Source organism: Gracilinanus agilis, chromosome 2 (genome assembly GCF_016433145.1).
Source record: "Gracilinanus agilis isolate LMUSP501 chromosome 2, AgileGrace, whole genome shotgun sequence".
NCBI lineage: Eukaryota > Metazoa > Chordata > Mammalia > Didelphimorphia > Didelphidae > Gracilinanus > Gracilinanus agilis.
The window spans coordinates 694,943,543-694,959,160 of record NC_058131.1 but is presented as its reverse complement, the minus strand read 5'-3'; the positions used below and the strand labels follow the sequence as shown (position 1 = coordinate 694,959,160).

The 15,618-nt window shown below is 65.9% G+C and overlaps 1 protein-coding gene across 1 annotated transcript in view; it reads left to right on the top strand.

Moving 5' to 3' along the window:
* The first annotated feature begins 14,273 nt into the window (after positions 1–14,273).
* Positions 14,274–15,618, top strand: part of LOC123234400 (collagen alpha-1(I) chain-like) — a 4,278-nt gene continuing 2,933 nt past the window's right edge. The window contains exons 1-3 of the mRNA XM_044660304.1: positions 14,274–14,499; positions 14,564–15,108; positions 15,164–15,591. Of these exons, the coding sequence (XP_044516239.1) occupies positions 14,274–14,499; positions 14,564–15,108; positions 15,164–15,591 (1,199 nt within the window). The remainder of the gene's footprint in view (positions 14,500–14,563; positions 15,109–15,163; positions 15,592–15,618) is intronic.

Sequence of the window (15,618 nt, the reverse complement as noted above, 5' to 3'; positions counted from 1 at the left end):
ACAACCTGATAAGCGTGGTGGAGTCCGGAGCCTTCCTGGGCCTGCCGCAGCTCCGGCGCCTGTAAGTATCCTCGTGCCTGCCTGCAGGGGCGACGCCGGCCTCTGCCCAGGGCTCCGGCCCGGCCCGAGACCCGCATCTGTGAGCCGAGGGACCCTGGGCGCAGCGTCTCCTCATCCACAACAAGGGGGCCGGGGAGGCGTGGGAGGCCTGGCCTCCCCTCTGTGACCTGGGGCGCCCCTCCCAACTGGGCAGCCTCCGCTTCCGGGCCCTTCCGAGGGGACGAGCGGGGAGGGCCCAAACCCTGCCCCGGGAAGCGTCTCCCCCTCCCCCCCCAGGCCCGGGAGCCCCCTCCGGGCGGCCGCCGACCAACGGCCCTTCTGCCGGGAGGGAGTGAGAAGGAGGGCCGCAAACAGGAGTCCAGGAATAGCCGGGCGGCGTCCTGGCCTTCCCAAGTACAGCCTGCGCCGGGCTCCGGGGCCGCACGGACGACTTCTGTGGCAGGAAAGGCTTTGGCCGACCCAGCGGGCGCCGCCAGCAGGACCAGAAGGAGCCCCGGCGCCCACGTCCCCGAGCAAGGCAGGCCCCCGGCATTTCCGGTGCCCGCGGGTCCAGCAGAGTGGGCGGCCGGGGGCCGCTGCCGCAGGGGCCCCCGGCCGAGAGGTGGACGAGGCTGAGGGGGCGAAGCGCGGCCAAGAAAGAGGATCGGCTCGGGGTGTCTAGAGTGGGCCAGGCCGGGGGCGCGCCAGGTTTGTCCAAGGAAGGCCCTTCTGTCCGGCGTCCTCCTCGCCCTCCCCCCGAGGGGCTGGCACGTGCTGGGCACGAGGATGGGCTCCCGGCCGTGAACCCAAAGGACGTGCCAGCGCCTGGCGTGAGGCCAGGGCTGGGTCCCTCGGGGGGAAGAACGCCTCGCCCCGCTTCTTTGGGGGTGCCCGCAGCTCTGGGCCCTGCCCGGGACCATGCAGGCGAAGGGGGACCCCAGCGGGACAAAGGGCCGCGCCCAGGGACCTCGGGCGAGCTCAGAGCCCCGAATGTCGTAGGGTCGGCCACGAGGTAGCAGAACCGTCTTCCGTCGTCTCATCCTCTCCGGACGGAGTGACCACCAAGGGGTGGGCAGAGAGCGTGCCCAGCGGGCAGCCCTCGCCCCTTGTCACGGGGCGGCGGCAGCGGCAGGACCCCCACCCGGGAAGGTGCCGTCCGTGGCCTCGCCCTGGTCTCGGGGAACCTCGGCTTAGCTCGGATCTCTCTTAGAGACCCTCCCAAGAGCGCCAAAGCTCCTGAGGCAGGGAGGGGCCCCCTTTTTCTCAGGCCCCCCCAGGGCCGGGCCCTGACGCTCCTGAAGTACCCATTGAGTGATGGAGACGCTCCCAGCCAGAGCTCCGCCGTTGTTCTCTCCCGTCCTCGCCTGCTCTCCTTCCCAGTCCGTCTGCCCTCCCCCGGCCTCCCCCGGCCTCCCCCGGCCACGGCCTCCGCATTCGCCCCCCACGTGACCCCCCTCCGTGACTCTCCTAAGGGGGGCAGCCGAGGGGACGAGAAGGCCAGGCAGGCGGCCAGCCTCCCACGGAAGGAGCCTCCGGGGTCCTCGCTGCCCGCGGGCTCCACCACGACCCTCCCCTACGTGGGAGCGGGGGGGGGAGAGAGCGTCCACAGACCGCCTTGGAGGGCAGCCCCGAGTTCCGATCCCGCCTCGGCCGCTTCCTCTGGACTCCCAGGGCTTAAGGAGAGCCGCGAGGGACAGGCCGAGGGCCTCGGCAGGGCTGGTGATGGTCGGGAAGCCGAGAGAGCAGAGGCGGGTCTGCCGAGGGCCCGAGGCTGCGCCAGAGGCAGGGCGGGCTCCACAGGCGGCTGGATGGGCCTCCCCTCTCTGGTGGCTGCTTTGTCCCCTGCTGTGTGGCCCGGCTGGGTTCCCCCCACCACGGAGTGCCAGGCATCGTGGGAGGAGGGGAGCCCGCGGAGCGGGTGCAATCAGGGAAGACGTCCAGGAAGAGGCGGCCTCGAGGACGCTCACTCACAAGGGGCAGAGCGTGGGGGGCACCTACGGAGCCTGCTGAGGCGGAAAGACAGCGACAGCTCTCCGGGTCACGTGGGAGGCGCCAGGCAGCGCCCGGCCTTCCCCACGAGAGGCCTCGGCGCTGCCGGATCTAGCCTGGCGCCCCGTACGTTCTGCAGAAGGCGGCCACAGCAGTGGATGGACAGGACGGGCGTGGAGGTCGCGGAAGGGAGGGCCGAGGCTCCTCCGGGGCCGGCTCAGGAGACGCACCTGGGCACCAAGTGTCCGAAGCTGGACTTGAACTCGGGTCTTCCCGACTTCTGGGCCTTTATCGGCCGCCCTGCTTGGCTGCCCAGAGTTCAGAGCCGGACAGCTCCGGCGTGCCTCCGCCTCAGCAGCCGGCCAGCCTGAGGACCCCCAACGCGAGCCGAAACCCTCCCTGGACGCCACCCGTGCCCAGGCGAGCCGCCGGGAAGCCAGCGAGGAAGCCAGCCAGGAAGCCAGCGGCGGAGGAGGAAGGGCTAGAAGAGGGGGAAGGGCTGGCCGGGAGCAAGAAAGGCCGCCAGCTGGGAAGGGAAGCCAGAGAGAAGAAGGCGCCCGCCCGCACCCACGGGGGCGTAAGGGAAGGGAAGGGAAGGTGAAGGAAGCAGGAACCCCGGGACAGACAGACACAGACAGACAGACAGAGGGAGAGCTCGGCCGGACCCCAGGGCCGAGCCAAGAGCAGCGCCGAGGAGGGGGGACACTCCAGAGAAACAGGCTGCCATTTGCCGGCAGCAGGCCAGGCCTAGGCTGGGCCCACGAGGGTTCCTCCTGTGCCCCGATGACCACCAGAGGCCGGTGAGCCACAGGGCTTCCTGCTGGCACGTGAGGTGCCCGGGAGGCCCCACCCTGCCAGTCTGGCTCTGGGAGAGGCCGATGGCCGCAGGGATGGCAGAAGGACAGAAGCCTTCGTGCTGGTCCCCGAGGCTCTGTCCGAGCAGATTCACCGATCCCCGGGCAGCCTCCCTGGCGGTGAAAGGGCACCCCGTGGCTGCCAGGAGGAGGAGGACGGCCTAAAGGCAGGCCGGGGCTCCGGGGGAGCCAGACTGGCCGCCTCTCTTCCGAGCCGGCCGGATCTCCGTGCGTGATGTGGCCGCTCCCAGCCCGGCTCCTGTCCTTTTCCTCCACCCTTGCCAGGCCTCCGGGGGCGTTCAGGGCACCCTCTTTCCACGTGGCGGGCCTCCCTTGCACACACATTTCTCACAGGCCCTTCCCCCTCGGGGAAAATGCCTCGGACGGGGCCCAGGGATGCTCCCAGGCCTCAGCCAGTGTTTTAGGGGCGACCTGCCTCTTGGGCCCTTTGGCAGCCACCCTACTTCTGGCTTCATTCATTCATTTTATTTATTTTTTAACCCCTCACCTTCCGTCTTGGAGTCAATACTGTGGGCCGTAGAGAAAGCGCCTCTGGCCAAGGCCTCGGGCCGGGGTTGCAAGCCTCACCTTGTCCCATCCCACTTTGGCCCAGCTCCAGGGGCCGACTCCAAGCGCACGTTGGCCTGGGCGATAGGCCTTCTTCAGACAACTGCTCTGCCTCCTGTGGGTAGCAAACTCCTTTCGACCCTTTTAGAGCCGTCCCAGGGAGTGTTAAACCTCTTAGTTGTTCTTTTTTGAAAAGTAAAATCCTCACCTTCCCTCTTAGAAGCAATACTCTAAATTAGTTCCAAGCCAGAAGAGCAGGAAGGGCTAGGCAAGGGGGTGAAGTGACTTGTCCAGGGTCACCCTGCTAGGAAGCTCTGAAGCCAAATTTGAAGGAAATGATTTTCCAGTCATTCATTCATCCCTAGAGAGCCTCTTTCACAGGGGCCCTGGCTGGGTTGTCTCCCATTTATCCCACGTGGCCCCTGTACGTGGTCTACCCCCACTGCAGTGGGAACAACTCGGGCACAGAGATGGGGTGCGCCTGCCTTCCTTTCCCCCGCCCTTAGCACAGGGGCCGGCGCCCAGCAGGTGCTTGTGGACTTGATTGGCGAGCCTGCAAGGCTGCTCATACTAAGCAAGCATCCTTGCTGCTGCTTCGCCTTTCAAAGCTCTTTTCTGATTCTCCAGGTGCGTTGGAGAGATGTTTTGGAGGAGAGCTTTGAAGCCAGCCTTTTCCTTTCCAGAATTCAGGGCCGTTTGATGTCCCCCAAACACCGAGCGCACACAGTGGGGGCCCCGGGGAGCGCAGAGGCGGGGCGGGCTGCGGCAGAGGCCTTGTGTTCGGCTCTCGCGGCTCCCTCAAAGATGACCTTGCCGGGAAGACTTTGTAGCGACTGGAGGGTGGCGCAGGGCAGCCCCCGCGAGGGCCTCCTTTAGGCCCCGAGAGGAACGGCGTTCACAGTTTCCCCAGTTTTTTGGGGTCCCTCTCCAGAGAGCTTTGGCGTCCATGCCTCGGTGCCTCCAAATTGGGCGGCCTCCAGAATGACCCCAAAACAAGGGAAAGGAGACCTAAAAAGAGCAATGGCGTGGCCGCCTGCATCCTGCATTGGATGAACAGGGAAGGGACGTGTCTGCCTGGGAAGGGTCCCAGGCACGTAAGGTGGGGACAGTGAAAGCCCTCCGCGGGTCCTGCGGGAACTCGGTGTGATCCTGGGCGGTGCGCCAGGCGGAGAGCTTCTGCTTCTAAAATCCAAGATTGGAACCGGGTTTGGGATTCTTGGTGCCTGGGGGACAGGCAGGGGCACACAAAAGGCTGGCAGTGAGACGCTGCCCTTGTGGCTGCCTCTGCGGGTACGGCTGGCACTGTGCCCGCCCGAGATTTGGACGACATCCCTGGCTGGGAGGGGAAAGCGAGGTCTTGGAAGTGACGACCGTCAGTGTTCGTGGTCCGAATTCCATGTAAAAAGGTGGCGGATTCCAGACTGGCTGATAAAATTATGCTGACTGGAAACATTCTTTTAAAAAATATCCCAAACCTTAGAAGAGAGATTAGCAACTCCTATAGAAAGCTCGGTGGCAGAGGGTGGCTCTTGGGCCTTGGGCTCAGGAAGCCCTGAGTTCTAATCGTGCCTCAGGTACTGGCTAGCTGTGTAAACTAGGAAAGTCACTTAGCCCTCTCCGCCTCGGTTTCCTTAGGGTTAAAATGGGACCATAGTAGAATGACTTTACAGGGTTATTATGAGGATTAAGTGACGAGAACAGCACTGGAAGCATTCTCCGTCCTCGCCCTTTCTCGCCATATCCAATAAGCTGGCACAACTTTAATTCCGGGAGCAGCGGGCGAGATAAGCAGAAGGATGCCGCAAGGAGAGGAAGGGTGGCAGCTGAATTCTGGATCTGGAATCAAGAGATCTGGGTTGGAATTCTGCTCTCGAGGGCTTCCGGGGTTATCGCGCTCGCGTGCGTGCTTTTTGAGCTTCCTTAGCTAGGCCGCTTTTCCTGGTGTGGAGCCCTCGCCCGCGCCTCTGAACCAGAGAAAGATGCTAGGCTGCTGTGGGCAGCCCTATTGGTCCAAAATCACTTCCGAAGAGAAGGGAAGAGAGAAAATTCCCGGAAAATCAAGATGTGATCTTGCCCCCCCCCCCCCCCCGGCTATCTGGCAGGGATGCAGAGACGGTGCAGCCTTCGCCCGGGAGATCCCGCCACGTCTCGTGTTGACAAAGGGGCACAGAAAGGGCCTCTCCTAAAACCGGGGGCACTTCGCAGGCTTGTCTGGCTCTTCATGACTCCGTTTGGGGTTTTCTTGGCAAAGGTCTGGGAGCGGCCAGCCATTTCCTGCTTCGGCTCATTTTACAGATGAGGAAACTGAGGCAAACAGGGTGAAGTGACCTGCCTAAGGCTACGTGGCTAGTAAGTATCTACGGCCAGGTTTGAACTTTGGTCTTCCTGGCTCCAGGCCCGGCGCTCTCGCTGCTCTGATGCATGGATTAGAAATGCTAGAAAAGACAGACGGTGAAACCAATTTCTTTAATCCAATAGAAAGCATTTACTTAACAGCAGCCGCAGCAATGAACATTTATTAAGTATTTACTACGTTCCAGGCCCTGCGCCAAGTGCTGGGAATAGGAGAGGATGCCAAAAGAGCAGGAGTAAAATTAGAACTCGATAAAAAAGCCGGAGGAAGTAGCCGAGGACAAAGGCTTCATAACGTTAGCTGTTCCGCTGGCAAGCTTACAAAGAGTGGGAAAGGCGGCCCTGAGCAATTCAGTGGCGGTATAAAAGGGACGAGAGTGAAGCCGAAAGCTGGGAAAATGAGAACATAATTAGCCGCGTCTTTAGTGGACGTTTCCAAGAGACGATTTAAGGATCTTTGGGCTCCCAGGAAACCAAACAGCGTCACGAAGCAAAGGCTGATTTTAGGAACTCGGAAAACAAAAGTTCCTCGTTGTGTGTCAAAGCCGTAGAACAAAGCACAACGTGCACAGGCTCACGTAAGGGAGGAACCCTGGGTTTGATTCCCCCAGAAATGTGGCTTCCAAGTTCTGGAGCATGTAAGTGAAAGAGAAAATACTACAAGCACTTATGAAGAGAAAAGTTATAGGTCGAAGAAGCCGAGTCAGAATCCCGTAAAATCATCGGGGAGAGAAGGAAGGAAAAGTGGAGGAAGCTTCCAGAAGAGTAACGACTCGCCTTATAGAGCTGAGCACCGTCTTGGGGGGCGCCTGCTCGCAAACATTCCCTCTAAGAGAAGGGAAAATCGGGGGCCTTTGACGTGCCAACGCAGAGGATCCAAAGGGAAGGCGAGTCCATTTCCGCACCCTAAAATCGGAGATGGAGGCACTGACTGGCTCCCTCCCCCGAGAGCTGGGCCTTGCAAGGGCCTAGATGCGGGAGCCCTTCTCACGTTCGCTCCAAGCCAGGGGCTCTGGTTGCTTGGTTTTGGGGGAGACGATTGTGCCTGTTTGACGTCCCTCCTCGGCTCGTGGCTCGCGGTGGGTCTCTGAGCTCGGGGTGTCCCCCTCCTCTCCCGCCCTTTGGCTTTAGCCTGGGCCGGCTGGGATTGAGGGCCTTTGGGGGTCGCCGGCACCTGCCTGTGCTCCAAGGGGAAAGCAGGCCAAGCCGTGGCCTAAGCAGGGGGAGGGTCCCCCATTCGGGGTGCTCCTCGGGGCTCCCACCCTGACAACGGATAGATCTCGGCAGTCTAATGTGGAGGCCGTCTCTGGGTGCCGTGTGCCACCCTCTCTGCCTGGCAGGCCGGCCCTCAGCCCGGGGAGCAAGTCTGGGATCTGGCACTTGCCTGGGCCCGGGGGCGCGCGGGGGCACCTCCCCTCAATGCAGACAGTGGACTTCCAGCAGCTTTCAGGGAGGCAGGCTCTCCCTTGGGGGCTCTTCCTCGGCCCGGCCTCCCCCCAAAATTGAGAGTCGGGGCCTCTGCCTTGTCTTCATTTCCACATGCGGGCAAGTACAACAGGGAAACGGTATTCAGGGGAGACCCTGGGCCCGCCGGGGCCACCTTCTCTCTCTCACCCGGGTTTCTCCCAGGTGGGAACTGGGGAAGGGGGGCGGACCCACTGCCAGGGCCACAGGAAGGTCCAGCCGGCCTCGCCCTGGTACCTCAGCTCGGCACGTGCCCAGCCCCAAAGCCGGGAGTAGCCGGCCGAGCCCGCAGCTGCAGCTCAGTGAAGCCGCCTTCCCTGGCCCGGGAAGCGTCTCTCTTCCTCTCCGGGCTCGCCCCCTCCACGCGCCCCCTGAGGGTCTCCGCAGGCGCCAGCAGAAGGAAGGGAGGATGGCATCGCCCTTGTCGCTCTGCGGTGACCAAGGCCTTCGGGGGCTGGGCCGGGGGCTGCGGGGTCCCTCCGGGAGCCTGACGGTGCCGTCTCGCCCCCCAGGGATCTCTCCAACAACGGGATCGGCTGCTCGAGCCCTCAGGTCTTGGCTGGCCTCGGCGGTCTCCATTAGCTGTGAGTACCTCCTTCCTCCCTGCAGGCTCTTGGGGTGCGCCGAGGTGGGCGGGAGGAAGAACGGGGCGAAGCCGTGCCAGCGCCCCGGCGAGAGGCTCCCGGAGAGCCGCCAGAAGCTTCCGAAGGGGCTCCGCGGGGGGACCCCGACGGCTACCCGCTGGCCGAGGGCTGCTGGTCCTTCCAGCTCGGTGCTTTCAGACGCCTCCAGGGTTCCCTCCTCCAATCTGGAAAAGGGATTTTTCTGGATAATTTTGTTTGCACGTTGGCTGCATTTCCCACCCCGGCCCTCCCCGGCTGGCCCTCCCCAAACAAAGGAGAAGGAAGAAAAGTTCGGCCAAACCGAGAAGCCGTTCAAAAGTCTGATGGACGGGAGACGGGCCTGCCCCGTGGCCGGCCTGGGCATCTGCCTCGTCCTGCCAAGAAGGGAGGGAAGGAGGGAGAAGACGTCCACTTGAGCTCCCGTCCAGCCACCGTCCTGTTGTTCGGTTCCCGTGGAAGTTGTTGCCCTCCCTGCGTGAGCCCTTTCCTTGGCTTTGCAGCACTTCCCAGAAGTCTCCTCTTTCTTCTCTGCCTTCGTCTCTTCATGTTTAGCTTTTTGCTGCCACGAAGAGGTGGCTCAGGTGGCCTCTCCTGGGCCCTCGAGCCCCCTTGGGGCATGTGTTCAGTTGGGGAGACGCTGGGTCAGAGAGCTGGACCCTTTGACTCTGTCCCTCCAGACTGCTCTCGGCCATGGTCGGCTCACTTCTCCACTCCACCAATAATGCATGAGTCGGTCTAGCTTTCAACAACAGCTGGCACTTAATCGGCGCTTCATGGATGTTTATGGACCATGTCTGTGACTAGAGACAAAGGGATTGTTCAGGGTGCCAAAAGTAGAAGGCGGGGCGATGGACAGGGCACTGGAGTCAGAGAGACCTGAGGTCAAAGCTGACTCTAGACACGTAAAAGCTGTGTGACCCTGGGCAAGTCACTTCAGCTCACTTTGCCTCAGTTTACTCAGCTGTAAAATGAGTCTCCTACAGGCCGTCCGAGTTGCCGTCGGACGTCAGGGTGTCTTACTGGGCTCCCAGAGTCTATGCCAGCGGAGGGCTGTGTCTGAGCTCAGCCCTGCTTCCACGCTGGTGGGGGATGCCAGGCCGTGAATCGGTCAGACAGAGTCCTTGGTAAAAGCTGAGGCTCTGAGGGTCCGACCTGCCAAGGCTCAGGCTGCTGACTGCCCCAATCCCTTTAAGGACCCCAAACACGGCCAGTGGGGGTGACCCAGCCTCCCTTGGCGTAGGCCATAAGTGCTGCCCCCCAAGAAATCCTCAGGGGAGGGAGAAATGAGTCCCCAAGCCAAGGAGTGGGGGAGCCCACGGAGAACTTCAGGTGAATCCAGGGGGCCTCCCCGGGGGCAGTCCCTGCTGCCAAGGAGCTTGGCCTTTGGCCCGTCGTCTCTGCACCGAGAAGGGGGGAGCCCTCTGGTGACCCTGAGAGGCCCTCGCATGGAAGGCGCCATTGACTCTGGCCCGGGGCCCGTCCCAGCTGGGCCAGGCTGGGCATCGCCGCCCCCCCCCCCGGCCCGGGCCCGAACCTCTCCGGCCCTTGACCCTCGGCCTCCACCAACAGACTTCCAGAGGCCCCTGAGCTCAATCCCTGACGGGGCGCCCCGGAGTTCTGGGGCCCATTTGGATCAGGACTCGAACTCGAGCTTCTGCCTGCAGCTTTCCCAGACGCTTCTTTTCTGGCTTCAAGCGGGTGCCCTGGTTGGGCTTAAAAGCCAGCGTGGACGTCTCCCCGATGCTGCGCTAGACGGGCGTCCTTAGAAAGAGCGGCTCCCCGTGGAAGGCGCCCACAGAGGCCGTTGGGCCTCGCCCCAGCGGCAGCCCTTCCCCCGGCCCCCCTCGCCCAGCCCAGCCCCCCTTCTCTTCTCCTGGGCCCCAAAGGGTGTCGCTTCTCCCAGGCTGCTCTCGTGGCGCACCGGGGCAGGAGACGGCTTTGGGGAGTGAACTGAGGAGGGCCGTCGCTCCTCGTCCCTCCCGTCCCTCGAGACCTGCTTTGGAGCTCTGGCCGCTTGCCGGGTCCAAGTGGGCACCTGGCCGTGCCCGCCCCTCCAGCAGCGTGCCCAGAGAGGCCACGCGTTGGGGCTCGTCGTGGGGGGAGCTGCCGCTGCCTCGCCAGCCTGGCTTTATCGTGGCTCTCCTTTTCCTCAGGAATTGATCTGGGAATATTTTCTCCGGCCTGGCGTCGGCCTGTTTTCTGAGCTTTTAGCCCTGAGAGTCTCGTAAGTATGGCTTCGTCGCACGCCCAGTAGCTCTTCGCCAGCCCTCTGCCCGCTGCCGCCACGTGCCTCTGCTCCCGTCTCCGCTGCCCTGCCTCCGTGGCCCTCCTCCGTCCCTGCCTGCCTGCGTACGGTCAGGGGCCGAGCCCACGGCAGCCTCCTCGCCTCTCCCTCGGGCCTGCCCGGTCCTGCTTCTGGATGGCTGGGGAGCCGGGACCTTGACGGCCAGCTCTGTTCCCGGCTTCCCAAGCTGATGGCCCTGGGCTCACGGCCTGCCTTCTGCCCCCCGCCTCCCGGCCTCCGTTCTTCCCGGGTGTTGGAGATTCCCTCCCCTCTCCACCCCGCCTTGGTCCGGCCCTCCGGAGGTCAGCGGGCAGCACCGTGAGGGCTTTGGACGGATCAGGACTGCAGGCCCAAAGGGGGGAGCCGGGGCCGAAGGCCCCCCTCGAGGCCATGGCGACGGCCCGGGGCCTCCTCTGGCTCCGACGCCTAATGCCGGTGGGCTGCGCTTCCAAACGGCAGGACCTGCCCTTGAGTTCTCTGAGCAGCTGCAGAAGAGCGAGGGGGGGGTGAGGGGCTTCGGCAGGCTGCACGCCCCAAAGGGCGGAGGGGGCCGCGGGGATGCCAGGCACGCCGGTGCCCCGACGGGGCCGCCGAGAGCTCACGGGACGCCAGGCTGGGGTAAAGGCAACACGACAGAGACACTAAAGGTCCCGTCTGGAGCGTCGGGGCCAGGCCGGGGGCGCCCCACTGCCTGGCTAGAATCTGGGGAGCCCCTTGTACGTGGGCTCCCAGGCCCAGAGCAGGGGCTGGAAAGGGCGGCATCCCTCGATGAGCGGGAGGGAGCGCAGACAGCGAGGACGGAGCCGAAGGCTCGGGGGGTCGTCATGGTCGTCCCGAGCCTGGGACAAAGGCCGCCAAGTGAGGCAGGCGGGGAAGGGGGTGCCTGGCAGCTGGCAGGGGCCTGTGGTGGACGGACGGATGGATGGACAGACGGATGGATAAATATGTGGATGGATGGACAGATGGAAGACAGACAGATGGATGGACAGACGGACGGACGGATGGATGGAAGATGGCTGTATCGACATGTGGATGGACAGGCTGGTGGGCAGATGAAGGAATGGCCACAAGGGTGGCTCGGTGGCTTCCTGGATGAATGGCTGCGTGCGTGGCCTGCTGGGTGGTCGTTTCCCAGCCCGCGCCTCGCCTCGCCCACGAGGGCCTCGTGCCGGTTTCGGCCCGTGAGGGGCTCCGTGGAGAGCCCGTCGCTGCCCCGTAGGAGGCCCCTCGTGACTGTTTCCGTACCCGTCTTTGGCCCTCCTACACACTTTGGTACCGACTCGCTCATCTGTGACTGCCATCTGAGGTGGGTCTCCGAATCGGTGCGACTGGCGGAGGAGACGGCGTGCGTGTACCCTGCGGCGCTCCGAGGCCGGCCTCTGTGCAGCCTCCGGGAGGACCAGCTTACTTGTGGTGAGTTCCCTGCCGGAGGAAGGCCCCGAATGGGGGGGGGGGCCGGGCCGTCCCCGCAGAGCTCCGATGGGCCGCGCCAGGAAGCTTCCCCAGAGCCGGTCTGGCTGGCGGGCGTCGCTTCGCTCAAGGCAGCCCCAAGTGGGCTCCGCGTCCCGGGCACAGGGACCCCCGAGGCAGAGGCTCTCCTCAAGGCTCGGCATCCCGAGGGGCAGGACGAAGGATGGCCAGAGGGAAAGGAAGGCAGCCGAGCCGGCCGCGCGCCTCCTTCGCAGGCCCGCTCCGCCGGGGGCCCTCGGGAGCAGCCTTCTCCCCCCGGGGGCTCCCCTGCGTGCCCGGCCGGCAGAGCCTCCGCTAATCAATGGAGAAGTCAGAGAAGTACTTGAGATGATTGTCTGCAATCAGGTCAGGCTGCGGCGAGAAGAGGGAGAGCTAAAAACAGCCGCAGCCGCAGCTCGGGGTGGGGGGGCTCCAGAGCCCCTTCGCGCTGCCAGGCTCTGCCGGGGGAGGGGCCTCTTAGCAGGGCCGGGCGGGCTGGCCTCGAACCCGGCCCGAGGAGGGCCGGTGACTGCGCCCACGTCCCGTCCCGCCCGCCCAAAGCCAGCTGAGACCCGGCACTCCCGATCCTCTCCCCACAGCCTGCCTGCCGGGGAAGATCCAGGATTTCGGAGGGCCTCTGCCAGCCTCTGCCCGTGGCATCCCTCTGGAGGGGGGAAGCTACCCCGGCATCCCCAGCGAGCTGGTACAAGCTTTGGCCCAGCTCTCCCAGCCCAGACTTGGAGAACCTCGTGAGCTGGCCGGGGCTCTGACGTGGCACCGGCGTTGGCATCAAGCCTGGCATCCCGCCCGCCGCCCCGGATTCTGAACTTGGGTGGATGCGCCGTTGTCGGAGCGTGGACAGTGCCGTGGCTCCGATGGAGGCTCTCTATGGCCGGAGGGCTCCGGGCTCCCAGGGCTGGGCGGCCCCTGCCCCGCTTCCTCTCTGACACTCGGGGGCTCTCGAAGTCAGGGCACAGCCTGGGCAGAGCGGATCCTCGAGATGCCTCTGGGGGCCTCCGCGCTCACCTCGGCTCTGCGTGGAGAGGGACGGCGCCGCGGCCGGCGTCTGGAGCCCTGCGGACACCTGGGGCTGCCAGGGAGGGCCCTTCGGTCTCCCTCATATCCTCTGCTGGAGGCTCCCCACGAGTGCCCCAGAGGGTGCCGGGCTCTCCCGTGGGCTCCGTGAGGCTGCTCTGGCCCTCGCCAGGCGACCCTCTTCTCGGAGGGCTTCTCGTCTGCTCCCGGCGGGGAGGCAGCTCTGAGAGGAGCTCGTTCTGCTGGCCGCGAGAGGAGGCGAGAAGCGGCCCCTCTGGGCGACGGGCCCTCGGCCGAGCCCCCTCGGCCCGTAGCTGCTCCTCGGTGAGACGCCGCCGCCGGCCCCTTGGCGGCACCTCTTAGCTGTCCTTTGTGTTCTGCTATTCCGTCACTTCAGCGGGTCGGGGCAGGAACCCCCCCCCCGAACCAGAACCAGAACCAGAACCAGAACCAGAACCAGAACCTTGGGGAAGTGGAGCCGATCGCACCGAGAAGCCGCCGTCCCATCCGTCTCTCCACAGCCGGGCCCCCAGAGCTGCCGCTCTTCCAGCTGATTCCATCCCAGAGCCAAGTGGTCTTCCGCGGGGAGCTCCTGCCGTTCCAGTGCACGGCCACCCGGGCGGACGGCTCGACTCGGGCCCACTGCTACCGCAACGGCGCACGGCAAGCCCGGCCGCCGGAAGTCCTGGGGGGCCTCCTCGAGGGGCCCACGTGCGGCCCCCAAAGAAGGGCGTGAGGCAGGGCCCCTTGGGCCGCCCGATCGAGGCCTCACGGCCACCGAGGGGACAGAGCGCACCGGGCCGGGCCGTCGTAGAGGATGTCCGAAGCCCTCCCCGAGGTGCCCGGGGCCACACTGCCCCCTTAGCCCCCGCGTCAAAGCCGGGCTCCCTCCGGCCTCCCCCCATTCCCAGCGTGCTCAGAATTCACTTCCACGGCAGTCTGGGCACTCAGGGGCTCCCCAAGCCCTCGGAGTCCGGAGTGAATTCCAGCAGGAGGCCCCGCTGGGGCCGGGGCTCGAGCATTCCCAGAAGCCCTGCCGGCTCCCTGGCCGGTCCGTGGCCGGCCACGTCTTCCTTAGGACGGCCGTTTCCTCATTCGGGCCGTCCCCCTCCCGAGGCCGTGCCGGCTCCTGTCCGGCTCTCCGGGGGCGCCTGCACAGCCCGAACGCCGTCTCTGGTCGGTTAACGGACTTCCGAGTTCTTGCTTGGCACAGAAGCAGACACGGGCCGCCGTCACCGCCCCACGGACTGTCTCCCGAGCCGGCTCCGCTCCGCGCCCCTGGGGAGATGCCCGGCGCCGGGTGCCCAGCCGCGCCGGGTGCTGCCCCAGGCGGAGCGCAGACACGACCGGCGGAGGGAGGGCCGAGAGCCGCACTGCGCACGGGCTGGCCGTGCCGCCGAGGGCGCCGAGGCCTGGTGCAGCTTCTCTTGTTCCAGGAGGAGGAGGGCGGGCACACACACACGCACATACCCAGACATACATGAACACACGTGCATGCACCAGGCACGCGGACACACACATGCACACACGCTCACATGATGTACACTCATGCATGTATGTGCATGTTGCACACGTGCACACACATGTACACACAGTCACGTGCATGCTCGTGCACACATGTGCACCCCCCCGCTGCCTCAGCTTGTGGGTTCCGGGGGAGCTCCGGAATGGACCTTGGCCGGGCGAGGCGTGCGGTCCCGGCCCCGGTTCCGTGGGGAGGCCTCGCCCGGCGGTCCAAGCCATCTGCGTGTAGACGCAGGGCAGCTCGCCGGTCCTCGGGGCCTCCTGTGTCTACGGGGCTCCCCCGCCTCTGGCCGGCCCAAGAACCCACCGGCTCGGAGAAGCGGGAGGAGCGGCTCCCGCGGCCTCGGGGGGGGGGCAGAGCGAGGCCTGCGGCCCCCCCTCAGACCTCAGCGCTCCGCCGGGGCCCTGGCGTTGTCCGGGGAAGGTGGCCGGTTTGGGGGAGCAGAAGCAGGCGCCGCGCTCGCAGCCAGGCCGGGAGGAAGCGCCGGGCTGCGGCGGGGGGAGACGGGGGGGGGGGGTGGCGCCGCCCGTCCGCTCCGTGCCGGCTCGGGCCGCAGAGCAAAGGGCCGAGGCCTCCCGCTGGACGCTGCGCTCGGGGACGAGTCAGGCTGCTCTGGAGCGGCAGCCCCGGGCGGGCATNCTGGCGTTGTCCGGGGAAGGTGGCCGGTTTGGGGGAGCAGAAGCAGGCGCCGCGCTCGCAGCCAGGCCGGGAGGAAGCGCCGGGCTGCGGCGGGGGGAGACGGGGGGGGGGGGTGGCGCCGCCCGTCCGCTCCGTGCCGGCTCGGGCCGCAGAGCAAAGGGCCGAGGCCTCCCGCTGGACGCTGCGCTCGGGGACGAGTCAGGCTGCTCTGGAGCGGCCGCCCCGGGCGGGCATCATCCTGGGTGCCGCGACGAGCCTTCCCGCCAGGCCTTCGTGCCTTTGGAGCACGTCCCGGGAAGCCGCCATCAGGGCCAGCCCCTCTCGTGGCACCTCCCCTGGGCAGAGCCTGGCACGGGGGGCCGGGCGGGCCGGGGGGACGGGAGGGGAGCGAAGAGGCCGAGGCAGAGAGGACGAGAGACAGAAAGAGCCCGAGACGGGCCGAGACGCCCCCGTGGCGCCGCCCACCCCAGGCCAAGACGGGGGAGGGGACGAGCGGCTTTGGGGGACGTTCCGTGGCGACACAGATGAGGTTTCTGGCCCGGCTCGAATGTCCGGAGGGCGGGTGTCCGGCCGAGGGCGGGAGGAGGAGGAGAGGCGGAAGAGCCGTCGAGGTCCTCCCCGGGAGACGACATCCAAGGAAGCAGGCCGGGCGGACGCCCCGGGCTCGGGCACGTGCCCGCCGAGCCCCCGAGGGCCGACCCCTCCCGGGGGAGGCTCGGCCAGCCTTGCAGCGCCCCTCCGAGGCGGCCAGGCGGGGCAGGCCTGGGGGATGTGCGGACCGGCCCCCCCCCCCCCCCC